Here is a 15,161-nt window from a genome sequence, read left to right on the forward strand (position 1 = left end):
TGGAAGGAAAAAGAAAGGAATTTTGTTCTTCAGGATGACAGCAAATCCCTGTTGACATACATTGAGGTAAATGGAATACAGTTGGTTGATGTGAAGTTTTAGAGTGGAATATGATTTATTAATGAACTGCAGGACACAGACTGAAATTAGATGGGAGAGAATAGCACTGCTTGTTTCCTCAAAAACCTTTGGCCAGTGCACCACAATGTTTTTAAAGTATACTTTCAATAAATTATACAGGAGAAAAACAAGTCTTGTCACCACCTAGCAGTATACCTCTGAGTCACTCCTCACGGCTGAATCAATGGCTTTTTCTTACTATATGATTTCTTATACCAAGAAGATCTTCATATTGCGGACTTATATGCATATGTCTTTATTTGGTGTCTTTGAAAGAATGTGTACATCGCAGATAAATGAAGCCTTTAGTGGCCAAGCACGTCTGTTTTTAAAAGTCATGTTTTCTGTCAACTTTGTAACCTTGTCCATACTCTGATAATCATGTATGTACATTTTTATCAAGTTACCACTAGGTGGCAAGCGTGCATCTTTTTCGCTATCTTGACCCGCTTTTCTTCCATTCATTTCATTGACTAATTCATTCCTTTAATATTTACTGGATATAAAATATCTGCTGGCTTCTGTGCTGACTGCTGAAGAGTCACCAGTGGTGACAACATTGCTCCTCCCCCCCAGCAACTTACATTGTAGTGGGAGTGGAGAATCAGACTTATGTTTGGTAAGAAAATTAATTCTTTAACATCAACAAAACTATAGAACTTACGTGTCCAGGTTCAAAGAGATCTCAGAGTCATAAATATTAGTTAGAGTGAATGACTTTAACCATACAGATCTATATTTTGAAAGAGGAGCAATTAGCTTTTTAAATACTGTTGCTAAACAAGTTCAGATACCTTGTCAGAAATCAGAGATGTGGTCATATCTCCACCACATCTACCTCTAGCGGGATTCGAAAACTCCTCTTAGAACTCTCTGTAAGCCTTTTTTCTTTTCTGGTAGCTGTTATTCTCTACGCTTTTATTCTCTAGCTGAGTATTGCTCCAACAAAAACCACTGTACTTAGGAATCAAGTTTCTAGGTGAAAAGCCAACAAACAAATGTAAACATAATAGCGTGTGTGCGTTCAGTCGGGGTGATAAGAAATCATGGCCCACGTTAACTAAACAAGTGCCCCTTTATCTAAATGAGTAGTTTTATTTATTTGTTGGTTACATGTTTTGGTGCTGCCCTGTCTTTACTTTCTGCTTCTCTTAGAATTGGATTCTTTTCTTAGAATCGTGAGTTTTATAGTTTTGTGAAATGGAATTTGGGGGTAAGAATTGGAAATAGGAACTTATTCCTGTCTGTTACGTGAGTCTTCTTACTTTACACTTCCTCTCTCTCAGAAGAGATTTTCATTCATTCTTTTTCCACATAATGATGTTATTAATGGTATTAAAAACAATAATTAGTATTTAATAATTACAGATATTCGAGGCATGGAGGGCAGATCTAGGATTCAATGTTAGGTTGTTTGATCTCAAAGACCATGTTCTTAACCACCCCAATGTCGCTGATCTTGGCTTTGCTACAAGTAGCTTTACTGGAACTTTGTGAAGGAAATGCTGTCACCTAATTTTCAACTTAAAAAAACCCTCTTAAATCATGTTCTTGATTGATTTTCATGAAAGCATCCTATTCAGCATCGTTTTCTCAAGTCTACAGATTCACTAAAAATAGTTTGGAACTGCTCACTGGTGATAGGCAAACAACACAAGAGACAATTTCATAATTATGTAAAATTAAATTTAGTGTTTATGACTATTTTAAATGTCAGGGTTGAATTACAGCTGCCCAACCAACGTACGAATTTCACATCATTAGATCCATCCGATGTGCCATTTGAGCAGCCAAGTGAGTTCTCTTTCATCAGAGAACGTTTCCTTTGCTCTTCCTCTTTCCAGAGTTCTTTCCCCCAAAGTATGAGTGAAGTCATTGTGTGGAAAGAAGAGTTAGGCAGCGGTTTGTAAAGGGAAAGTCACTGCCACGGAAATTTCTGAGACATTCTGGAATTGCGGTTTGCTTCCTTAGCCTCTGCCTCTCCCACTGCTTTGCGAGACCCAGCAGGGGCCACGAGACACTGTAGCCTTCTCCTGGGAATGTGACCGTTGTATATTTGCCGGAATGAACATCAGGGTGCTAGGAACACATTTCTGGCAGCAGAAGCCAGCACTTAATGCAGTTTGGAAAAACTGAGAGATATGACTCATCCCTCCACTTATTGATCAGCTATCATCAATTATTTGTATTATTAGCAAAATTTTAAAGTGATTGTGTTTTATGTTGTGTATAATCATTGATATGTAGAGCATAAATTACTGAATAAACTACTAAAATAAAAATGATATTTATAGTATCATTTAAACATTGGAGGGTCAGCCTGGTGGCTTAGTGGTTAAATGCGCGCACTCCGCTACTGGCGGCCCGGGTTTGGATCCCGGGCACGCACCGACGCACCGCTTATCCAGCCATGCTAAGGCCGCATCCCACATACAGCAACTAGAAGGATGTGCAACTATGACATACAACTATCTACTGGAGCTTTGGGGAAAGAAAAAAAAGGAGGAGGATTGGCAATAGATATTAGCTCAGAGCCGGTCTTCCTCAGCAAAAAGAGGAGGATTAGCACAGATGTCAGCTCAGGGCTGATCTCCCTCATAAAAAAAAAGAAACAAAAAAAAAAAACATTGGGGAATTTTTTGACAAGCAATTAAGAAAATGTAAATATTCAGAGTCCTAAATCTTATCTGATGCCATAAGTCAGTTAAAATGGGAATCATAAAAATGGCAATACAATAAATACATGTGAAGTCATTTAACACATTTTGAGGTGGAGTCAAGGTATTGTCTTTGACTAAAAGGCTAAGTTGTCATTCTTGCATAAAGAATGTTAGTAATACATACTATATAGTGTGTGTGTATATATCCTATAATATCTATATCTATATAATATTTATCCTGTGTATTATCTTAAAGAGACACTATACTGAGTGCAAAACCTTTTTAAACTTTTGGCATATTTTCTTCCAATCTGTTATAATTGTCTGAACACACCTAATTGAGTAGCAGTTATTTTTGGTCACTCACCTTTGTTGAGACTTTCCAAACCATTTACCGAGACTTTCCAAACCATTGACCTTAGTTTTTATAGAAAAATATGATTTACCTACTATTTAATTTGTTACGAAAATTATATTAACATGTACAATTGGTGTAAATAGATTTGGGAACAAAACCAAATTTAGCCTGTAACTCCACTCATGGAAGCCAACATGTGTGGGCATTAGAAGGAGGCATACTAGCCAAGATCACTCATGCTTTGGTGGCTTGATTAGGATGTGGCACAAAGGAAGTGGTTGACCAGGGGGATTTGAACCATTCCTAAGTGATAGTCAGTAGAGCACACTTTTTATTTTGCATAGAACAAACCAGATATTATCCACCATTTATAAAACAGCATATTAAAGAATCGTTTTATTTTCTACATCTTTCCCGCATCATGATAAATATTAAAAACTTATTATTAAGTCTTCCATCTATCTTATCCTATTTTTTTTCCCGTATTATCTGATTTAATTATATCCTATTAAACTGGTGCATAGTGTACTACTCATTTTAACTTTTAAAGCAGTTTCTAATCTTGACCACAGAATCTTAGATTCTATAGCAGAAGGAGAGGCCCATGATCATTGAATTCTATCCTTGTTTTCTGTGTGCTATTCAGATAGAGTTGCATAAAGCCATATTTATGTTTTGATAATGAAGTTTTCAAAGAATACTTCATTTAAAAGGAAAATGTATTCATTTCTTGTAACATTACTCATGTGTAGGAAGACTTGTTATCCATTCAACAATTATTTATTGACGGCCTTCTAAAGGTCAAGCACAACGTCATGTACAAATGCATGCTATATTTACTACATTGCATATAGAGGGCATTTTTAATATCTATACAGAAAAGTATTCGTAACTGTGTGCCAGCCCGGTGGCATAGCGGTTAAGTTCGTGTGTTCCGCTTCGGCGGCCAGGGGTTTGCCAGTTCGGATCCTGGGCGCAGACCTACTCACCATTCATCAAACCATGCTGAGGCAGCGTCCCACATAGAAGAGCTACAACTCTACAACTATGATACACAACTATGTACTAAGGCTTTGGGGAGAAAAAAGAAAGGAAGATTGGCAACAGATGTTAGCACAGGGCCAATCTAACCAAAAAAAAAATTCTTCTTCCCCATCTTCCTTTAAACAAAAAATATTCGTAACCAATATGATAACTGTGTGTTACTTTTTCTGTTGCCACATATATTTGCTGATAATAACTTTGATAGTATTCAGTGACCAATCTAAAGCAAAGTTATTTCCACTCTCACAAGTTCAAAGGAAATATAGTCCCATTATTAGCCTTTGAAAATAGAAACTAAGAATGTCAGGCAATATAACTTAACCATTTAAAAAGTATTTCCATCAATTATTTTCAATTGGAGAAGCATCCTCTTGTGGAATTGTTTCCTCTGAAGGGCAAATGCCCTAGGACGTTTCTACAAAAATGGACTTTTTGGTGTAGCCTGATACAGTCCCTTCACATTTTTTAATCATTTTATTTACACTTAGATACTTATTTTACATATTTCAGAAAACGTTTAATAGGATGTTGTAGTTTAATGGGATGTCATTGTCTCTATCCTATATTTGAAATGCAAATCATTTTCCTGCAATTTATACACGTTCCTAGTACAGGAAAATGGGTTGTAAATTGAGCTGCACAATAAACCCACCTGAGGAACTTTTTAAAAATACCCATAGCTGGGCCCTGTCCTCCGGGATGCTGATTTAACTGGTCTGTGATGGGACTCAATTAGCAATATTTTAAAAATTCCTCTAATAATTTTAATATGCAACTTGAGTTGAGAACCATTGATATAGAACATAGGTTATAATTTATCTGTGTTAAATTTATCAATTGATTAATATTAAAATCATAATTAAATGGTATAATTGTCTTTTTAAGTTTGTTGATCGAATATTTATTGACCACCTATTATTCTCCAGAACTTTGGGTGGATGCTTTTGTCTTTCCTACAGTGTTTAGTTTGTTTTCAGTGAATAAGACATTATGGAATTATTTAAACATCATAAACAACATGCAGGGGAGCGGAATTTATCACTCTAGTCATCAACAGTGCCCTAATCTGGATAACATGCGACTTTCTTTACTTTATCACTTTCTTCCTGTTCTTTCAGTGTGATATCACTCAAAAGAAAATCTGTTTAGTCGCTATGTGGATTTTAAAGGTATTTTGCATAATTTTATATCGTTGATTTATTCGATATATATTTGAGAAGCACCTACTGTGTTTTGAGTTCTGTGGAAACAATGTTACTCTTTCATGACTCACACACAACACTTGTGTATGGTGTGGTATACACAAGCTGTAGGGTACAGAGCAGCAGATAAACAGTTAAACAAATAAATTCATCAGGGAGGACCAGGGAATATTTCTCCAAGGAAGTTACATCTCATATGAACCAAGAAAAGAGGGGAAAGAATATTTCTGGTAAAGGAAAGAATATATGGAAAAACTCAGAGACGTAAGAGAGCGTGACCTGTCAAATGGTTGTAGCCCGGCGTGAGAGACGAGGCCACCCTGCCTCTCCTTACTGCATCACCAGGGGTCTTCTGCACCAGTTTATTTGGTTTTTTTCCTGAAGAAAATGGGAACCACTGAAAAGTGATGCAGTATCACATTATGATTTAGTGAGTCCCTCTTAAGACACAGGTAATATTATACATGTATATGTGAATATATTTTCAAACTAATCAGTTGAATTTCCCTGTAAGTATATTTGAAGTTCTCTACTGCTTTTGGAAAGAATTGGTGATAGGATCATTGTAGCCGTCAAACAAATCTATAATATCTATGTAGCAAAGCTTAAAAACCCAGACAACCTATTTGTTGTATTTCAGTTGCTTTACTTGAAGATTTTACTCTTATTTTGAGATATTCATTTTTTAAAGTTCCCATAACAATGCCAATCGATGCACTTAACACATTTTCAATGCAGAAACCAGAAATATGAATTTGAGACTCAACTGTCTTCGGGTGACATTTAAAGTCATGAGATTTGGATTTTTATTTTATTTTTTTTATCATTTTGGTATCTCTGATGTCAAAAACGGCGCCTGGCATGCAGCAGGCACTCAAAATGTCTTGAGCGCCTGAATGACTAAAAAGCACAGAGGCCCTTCATTTTTAAGATTATTGAATTACAACAACAATAATAATAAATTATGCTAGCTAATATTTGTTGAATACTAATGTATGCCAAGCACTGTTCTTAGAGCTCTTATCTATATTATTTCATTTAATCTTAATAACAATTTTATGAAGTAGTGGTATTATCCCCATTTTACCAATGAGGAAATTGAGGCATAGAGAAATAAGGGGACTTGCTAAGCCTCATAACTAAGCGGTGAAGTTAGAACTTGAACCCAGGCAGCTGGATTCCAGAGCCTGGTTTCTTACTCTTACATCTTACACCAGGAATGGAAGGCAGTGACTTGACAACTCTGCAATGTTGTCGCGGAAGGCATATAAGCAATAAACGGAGTTGTAGCCCAATGAAATGCTATAAGGATGATTGATTCCCTAGTCCCAGAAGAGATACATTACATTTTCTGCCCAAATAGTTTCTGTCTTTCACATTGTTTATAACTTCTTCTCCAGTGTCTTTGTTTTTAATAAATTGCATATGTTCATTGCTTCTTTTTAAATCTTTTTCTGGAGACATTCCTTAGTTCATTTTAGGGAAACCCTGAAAGCATTAATCTGCTTTCTCAGTATGACTAATTATTATTGCCATTGCTAAAGAATTTATTTTTCAAATGGGAACTCAAAATAATGAACTTTCTCTTGTACAACTTCACTGGCGTAAATGATCATTTATCTTCAGAAAGAACAAATGAGTTTTCATGAAAGAGAAAAAGCTTCCAAAATATACGTGAGGAAAAGCTGGAATGCTCAGGGCCTGATGGCTTACTGATGTGAAGAGGAGGACCTCCTCTGTGATTCTTTTGATCTTTTGTTTGATTTTGTTTTTAACTTGAGCATTAATGATTTTTTTCTTTCCAGACCATCACTGAAAAACACAAGCTAAATGTCCCTGAGACGATGACTGAGGTTCTTGATGTTTCTGATGAAGAAGGTAAGACTTTTATTCAATTTTCTACAGCTAGTCTTACCCAAGGGCAGGCCGTCTTTTTCAGAGACTAAGCTGGTCAGTGGGTGTGGTGGCAGCGTCCTAACGTGTAAAGTCACTTTTTCACCTTTCTTTCAATACATTTGCTTTTGCCACTTGAGGGAAGGAGGATTCTGATTAGTGTATATTCCACTGGTATTATCTTTAATGTCTTGCTAGATAATAGGGCTGGGAAAGGCGAAAGGAACTGGAGATTTGGCCATTAGTTAAAATATGTATCTGATAATATAATTATTATTAATATATTTTTAAATTATGTTAAATACATTTTTTGTTAAAATGCCTTGAAGTAAAAGACCTCAAAGTATACTCTATCCATGGTATATTGAGAAATCTCTGCTTTCTGCTTGGTTCAAATGTACAGAATATATTTTAAATCCAGAGGAAAAGAGCTGTAGAGAAGGTTAAAAACAGCACAGCAGTAAATCATACAAATTCAACATAAGAATTTGATGCTTTAAGTCAGGAAATACGCCCCTTATAGTTATAGAGTTGATGAAAATTTCGAAGGCAGTGGATTTCAAAGTCCTGAGAAGCCTGTTGCTCTAGAAGGAGCACTGGGAACTGCCTGGGGTGGGGATGGGACATCATGCTAGACATCACCACAGCAGGGTTTCTGACTCCCTACTTCTACTTCAACTAGAGGAGTTGACTTTTCTTTTTTTATTGAGGTATAATTGACATTTAACATTATATTCGTTTCAGTTGTACAACATAATGATTCAATATTTGTATATACTGCAAAATGATCACCACTATAAGTCTAGTTACCATCTGGTAGTTGACTTTTCTTGAACAAAAAAATCTGCTGCTAAAAAATCTTGAACGCAGGACATAAAGTATGCAGCTAAGTTTCAGTAGCACAGCTCTTGCTCAAGTGAACATGTTTGAAAAATTATTGCCATAAAGGATGGTATGGGGCCCAAGACTAATTGCTTTTATGGAGAAATATTAAAAATATTTCTTTAGGTTCTTCAAGATATAAGGTAAAACTTTACATTGAGATGTCCTTATTTGGAACCAGTTTGTTAAATCACCCACTGGTAATAGGCATTGAGTTATCTCAGCTTTTATAAGAACTTATGACAAGAATAAACAAATGTTGGGTCAGTATATGATTGTGAGTAAATTAAAAGGTATTGCCAAAGCCAGAAGTTCCAAGTATTTATTATAATAATTTTGTGTTCCATCCTAACACTTGCCAACTAATTTTCAGCATTCATTTATGCATACAATATTTTGTTTTGTGGGATCATCTTTCTTATCTTCGCTTATATGTTGGACAGCTTTTAAACAGTTTGGTGACCAGTTTATTGATGGGGAAGCACTTAGCGATTCAGGTACTTTTAGAGGAAATCGCTGGAGTGGAAGCTTTTGTTTGCTTTTAGTTTTTCTTAACTGGGGAGAAGCAACTTGCTTACTACTAATCTGTTTCTTTTGAAATAGCATGTGTAATATGGGTGAAATTGTGTATGTGTGCATTTAAGTGTGTGGATTTTATTAACTTGGAAGCTTAAAGCCATGAATTGCTTGTATTCTGAATGAAACTTATTAATATAATTAAATTATCTAATGACTGCTTCACATGAAGGCAGTTAATATCATTCTTCTTGGATAAAGATATTTTAGGTGTGGTAAAAAATACATTAAATTAGTACTTATAATGTGATTTTTTTTAGGGTAGTTGGGAATAGGGATAAAATAACCTTTAAAAATTATTTAGGGTGAATTTTGACATGGAGGGAAGAATGAATAATATAAAATATTCTATCTAGCAAGAAGTTTCCAAAGTACATGTGGTACCACTTTAAGCAAACTTATTACATGAAAATCTAAATTTATAGATCAGATAAATTAGTGGTTATTTAATTTAAAAATAATTCTTTATTTCCAAAACAGTTGTTAAGGAATTCCAATAGCTAATTCATTCAAAGTATTTACTGGGTTTATAGAAATTCCATTTTTATGAAGCAGCCTCTTGGACCTGCCCATTGCATAATACAAGATCTAGCTATAACATTCTGTATGCTTTTATTAAAACTATTATATATTAAAAGTTATTAGTGATAAGAACTCTTGATTTGAGAGGCATATTTGCTAATAATCAAGAATTTTGTGGTGAGAGAATTTTTCCATCTTTAGATATTGCCAAAAACTTAACATTTTTTTTCCCAGAAAGAAGTTCAAGTTGAGTAATTTTTATGTAGAGGATATATTTGAGTATTGTGAAGTAACTTTTAGTGCAAAGAATTAGTATAAAGGGATTTGGCTGGTTGACATTGCCAACCTTTAATGTTTTGTGTCGTTAATATGTTTTCATGGAACCTACTCTCTCACTCGTATGGACAGAGTGCAGCCGCATGTGTTTGGAAGGTATTAGCCAATCTGTGTTTTCTTTACAGCCCTACTGTTTTAGTGGTAGTATGTGTATCAATACTTAAAAGCATATTCAAGCCAAGTATAGATGTCCCTTCAGGCTAACTTGCTATAGTAAAGCAATTAGCATTATCCACCATGAATCCAATCAACAGAGAGTGAAAGCTGTGTTATTGTGTGTAAAGTTCTCTAACTGGTACCACGGGGAAATGAAAGGTGAACCTCGGGCATGCCTTCAAGAAACATATATGGAGAGATAATGTATGCATTAAGTGAAGTATAACTGAAGGCACTATGTCATCCGCTCTTCATATCTGCCTGGAAGGTCAGGAGAGGGAGAGATCAGCACAGTGCGATGGACTTGCTGAAAGGTTAGAGATTAACAGGAGAGCGGCACAGGTTTTAGGGAGTGGAGAAGGAACAGTCTGGGAAGATCCTGAGATGGGAAAGTGCAAGAGAGAGACACAGTGTGGCAAAATAATCCAGTCGTTCAGTTTGGCTGATTCATTAAAACATACTGGGCTCCATTGTGGAATGTTTGAATTCTTAACTGAAAAAAAAGGTCTGGGAAATTAGGATACATTAAAGATTGCCATTAATGATTGAAACGGTTACATTGTTTCTTACAAAGATGAAACCGGCAGTGGTATACTGAAGGAGTATATTAGGGAGATCTTAGAAGGAAGCAGATATCTGAGGGAAGAAAAAGCATTTACTAAACATCTACAATGCTAGATGCATTGCCTCATTTAATCCCGATAGATCCATATGAGATAGGCTATGGATTTCCCTCATCTTTGTTCAGGTGAGGAAAGGCTTACCTGAAGGTGGAGAGACTAAGGCTTGAACACATTAAGTAGCTTCTTCAATGGCACACAGCTACTGAGCAGTGGGTATGGACTCTAAATCCAGGATGAAGGCTCTTGTGGTAGCTCAGCCATGACATAAGCAAGTCCTGATGGAGCGACATGCCAGAGAAATGGAAAGAAAAGAAAGAAATGGCTAAGAGAATTCTATTGTCCAGACTAAAAGAAAGCTGTAAATGTAATCGTCTACGTCTTCATAGGATCATGAGCTGATCCCTGTCTTTGCTGACTCAACTCCACAGCTGTAAGTTATAAGGCGGGGTTCAGGGGTTCTAACACCTGTGTAACCAGAATGCCTGTAGAAATGTGACCAATGTATCCCTTATTCTCAAAGATCCGTAAGTGGATGGTTTCCTAGTTCTCGGGAGTGATGTGTACTGAGAATCACGAGAACTCCAGCATGGCTGAGTGTCGGGATGAAGTACAGAGGCATCGTCTGTCTTCTCCTTTGACACCCTCATTTCTGTTGTACACACTTGACACTTAGTGGGGCTCCTCACCTCAGGTCTAGTCCTTTTCCTGTTTCTTAGCAGGAAAGCTACTTGCTTGAAAGGGAGAGGGCTCAGTGACATTTCAGAGAATCTCCTTCTTGTCAAGATTGTGAGGGGTTGTCAGGATGGAGAACCCTTGTGACCACCCCACTTTATCTTAATTTATTCCCCTGATCTTGAGATCTGTGTCCTACAGAGGCTGGTCATGGCTAAATGTGCCACTGTCACTGAGGAATCTTGTGGTTTCTGGATATCAAAACATGAACTTTACTTAAAAAGCCAGTAATACACCATTGCTATACAGTTAGTAGGAAGAAGTTTTCACAAAATTGGAATAACTAGAGAATACAACAAAAAAAAGTTAAGTCCTAAAACCTGGGAGTCAGAATTTTATTAAGTGAGTATATAGGTAATGAACGAGAAGGGGTTGTTCCAAGTATAGGAAATAATAAGGAAATTCCTAAGTTTGTTATGACGCGAGAAAACAGGGTTTGCTTTTTGTTCACTTGTTTTACATCAAATAAGTCAGTTGATATAAGAAAGTATGTTAGGGTATAACCATTCTTTCACAAGCTCTCTGAGTTATACAAAATTCTTTCCAAGTCTAATCGAACTTGACTCAAACAAATAAGGGATAAAAATGTTAATCCAAAATCGTATTTTAAGGAGACCTTTTTTCCTCCCTGCTTCCCTCCTTGGCTTGGGTAGGGCAGCAGTTGTACTATTTTGCTCACTTGGGGAATTTGCAGAGAGAAACAGATGGGCAGGGGGCTGGGGAAGAAGATGAGTCGTGTTTTGGATGTGCTAAATCTGAGATGCTTATAAGAAATTCAGGTGCAGAAGTCCAAGGGCCAATTGAAATATGAATGTGGAGTTTGTGAGAGAGGTCGGGGACGGACACAGATTTGTGTATAGCGAGTATACAGGTGGTCCTTGAAGTCTTAGAAACACATGCTAATATGTCAGATAAAAAGAAAGGTCAGGGTCCAGCCTGGTGGCGCAGTGGTTAAGTTCGACGCACTCCACTTCAGCAGCCCGGGATTCACAGGTTCGGATCCCGGGTGCTGCGGACGTACACCACTCATCAAGCCATGCTGTGGTGGCGTCCCACATACAAAATAGAGGAAGATGCACACAAATGTTAGCTCAGGGCCAATCTTCCTCTTTCTGCCTGAGGAATATTGGCAACAGGTGTTAGCTCAGGGCCAATCTTCCTCTTTCTGCTTGAGGAAGATTGGCAACAGGTGTTAGCTCAGGGCCACTCATCTTCACCAAAAAAAAAAAAAGAAAGAAAAGTAAGATGGGAAATATCAACATTTAAGGAGAGTGGAGACTGTGAAGAAAGATTCCAGAGGTAGGGAGAAGGTCAGGAGAGATTTGTGTCAGAGAAATTCAGGAGGGTAATTTTCCAAAGAAGAAATCACCTCTTGTCCACTGGTTAATTTGTAAAATTAGCAAGCATCTGTTTAGCAGGTTTGACTGTGAAAGGAAGAGGAGTTGATGTGAAATAAAGAAGGACTAAGAGTTGAGGGAAGAAGTTACTGTATTTCAGAGATGGCAGAAGCATGGATATTTTATCTGTGGAAGGGAAAGGGCTGACAGAGGAGAGAGGTTGAAGATGAAGGGCCTAGCAGACAACGTATCTAGGAAGATGTGAGAAGATGAGGATCCACAGGCAGGAATGGGCTAGCCTTGGACTGGCAGATATCACCTCGCTTACCAAGATGGGAGGCAAGGATATGATCGTCTTATTTTGGGGGCACATTAAAAACATTTAAAGCTTTGAGCTGGATGCATTATTTCCTAGTTATGGACCAACTTGGGCAATTTTATTTTTTTCCCCAAACTGATTTTATATTCTGCTAATTTCTGCAGGCATTTCTACTTTCCACCTCACACTGCTGATGTGTACTACTGAAGAGCATGCTTTATACACAAGTGCCCTGGGAGAGAAATTTTATGACAACAATGGCAAGATTAGTAGCCAAACAGGTGCCTTTCCAGCTAATTCCAGCATTGGGTTAGGATCTGACCACTGATATCAGTATTTAGGGACTTTGCTTCTTTGGGCTATTTCTCTCTGAGACATAGTCAAGACATCAGGATACAGTCATACATTGCTTAATGACAAGGATACATTCTGAGGAATGCATCATTAGGCGATTTTGTCATTGTGCGAACATCACAGAGTGTACTTACACAAACCTAGATGGTATAGCCTACTATACACCTAGGCTTTATGGTACTAATCTTACAGGACCACTGTTGTATATGCAGTCCATTGTTGACTGAAATATCATTATTCGGCATGACTATATATACCTAAGGCCCCCAGAGGTATCTATAAGACCCTGAACTTCACATTTAGTAACAGTGAACCCAGGAGAGGATTTTTTTTTTTTTTTTAATGTAGTGGCTTTCTTATGCAGATAACATTGTAACAAAACCATCAAAATGCAGAAAATGGGGAAGAATGTAAAGGACATCCAAGATCTCATGAACTCTGTGTAATCAGAGGTTTTCAAATTGTGCCTTGACTTGTCACCAGTCACAAACTTTGAGATATGTGATTAAAATTTACTCTTCAGATTGCTTTCTTTCTACCTTCTAGTGAGAGTCTATGTACACAAGAGGGGGAAGGCTGAGTTCCTGTGCTTCATTTGCGTGTTCTACAAACTACAACGGCGACACTGGGCCTTGCTTGCTTCTTCAGACTGGAGTCGTTCCAGCTAGGCTTCCTGCACTTCTTTTTTCTCCCCTCCTCTTTCCTTCACTCTTGTAAACCTTCTCTCTACCAAGGGATGACGAGAGGGGAAGTCGAGAGGAATAAAACAGAAAGCTTGAAATATAGGCCCTATTTTATTAAGGAATCTTGAGTAATTTTAATAACCAAGAAATTGAAGCTTATTTTGAGTTATATTTGTTCCCTGTAACCATCTTGGCTGCTAGGAGACTGTGGTGAGAACTGGCAGATTAGGAGAAGCAAGAGGAAAGGCAAAGGCAAATTGACTCTGAGGATGGACAAGACACCCTAATCTGGGTGGAATTAGGAATTTGATGCTGGAAAGCAAAGCTCAACTATATTGAATTCTTGCGGGTTGGGGGTGGTTGGGGGCAGGAGAGTGGAGGATAGAGAAAGAGAGTATTCAAGCAGACTTTTGAGTTTTAAATAATCTTTTTAGCCTCTTGCTCAGGGGATCCATAAACTACAGCTTATATTATATGTCAGATCCTGCGTTTAACTATTCCCTTCACTTTTTCATAAATTAGAGTAGACTTAGTCTTCCCAAATGTTAACAAAACTCGCATATTTTTTTGTGAAAATAATTTAGGCTTATATCCAAACCAGACAGTGCCTGTGTTTTGGTAAAATGATTCTTAGAATTGATCTTAGAATTTTTTTTTCTCCCAGAAATAAACAAAAGGGGTTCCTAACTTATTTGACTCTTACAAACACTCTTATGTAAAGATATATCAATTATACAAGCGGCAGAAATGGTAGAACAAAAGTAAAAATAAGTCCTACAAGGCCTGTAATAAAATGTCTAAGCTTCTAGGTCTTGTCACTATGTTCAGACACCAGCTGTCTCCCACACTTTTTGCCATTGCTCACCAACAGGAACATCTATTGCCAAGTGATTCTGCTTAGTATTCTCTAAATAAGTAATGCATGTCACTCTTTCATTTATGCTGTTTTTGCTGCCCTCCATGACCCCTTACACACTAGCCTCTCACCTGAAATACTATCATCTCTGCCCATCAAAATTGCACTCAAACAAATGACCAGCTCCAATTCCTTTTTCAGTGATTACTTCTCCAGCTTCACTGGAATTTCCTAGGGCTACCGCAACAAATTGCCACAGCCTTGGTGGCTCAAATTTGTTCTCTCACGGTTCTGGAGGTTAGAAGTGGGACCATGCTAACCTCTGAAGGCTCTGGGGAAGAATCCTTTCTTGCCTCTTCCAGCTTCTACTGGCTGTCAGCAAGCTGTCAGCAATCATTGGTGTTCCTTGGCTTGTAGATACATCACTCCAACCTCTGCTGTCACATGGCATTCTCCTCTGTGTCTCTGTGTCCTTCTCTGTCTCTTATGAAAACATGCTCATTGGATT

At 37.4% G+C, this 15,161-nt stretch overlaps 1 protein-coding gene across 18 annotated transcripts in view; it reads left to right on the plus strand.

Annotated features, from left to right (window-relative positions):
* ANK2 (ankyrin 2) overlaps nt 1-15,161 on the plus strand; it is a 617,273-nt gene that overhangs the window by 532,671 nt on the left and 69,441 nt on the right. For all 18 annotated transcript variants that reach the window (XM_058549938.1, XM_058549940.1, XM_058549939.1 and 15 more), the window contains one exon: nt 7,190-7,262. In XM_058549938.1, the coding sequence (XP_058405921.1) occupies nt 7,190-7,262 (73 nt within the window). The remainder of the gene's footprint in view (nt 1-7,189; nt 7,263-15,161) is intronic.

The sequence above is a fragment of the Diceros bicornis genome, chromosome 11 (assembly GCF_020826845.1).
Source record: "Diceros bicornis minor isolate mBicDic1 chromosome 11, mDicBic1.mat.cur, whole genome shotgun sequence".
In the NCBI taxonomy this organism is placed as follows: domain Eukaryota; kingdom Metazoa; phylum Chordata; class Mammalia; order Perissodactyla; family Rhinocerotidae; genus Diceros; species Diceros bicornis.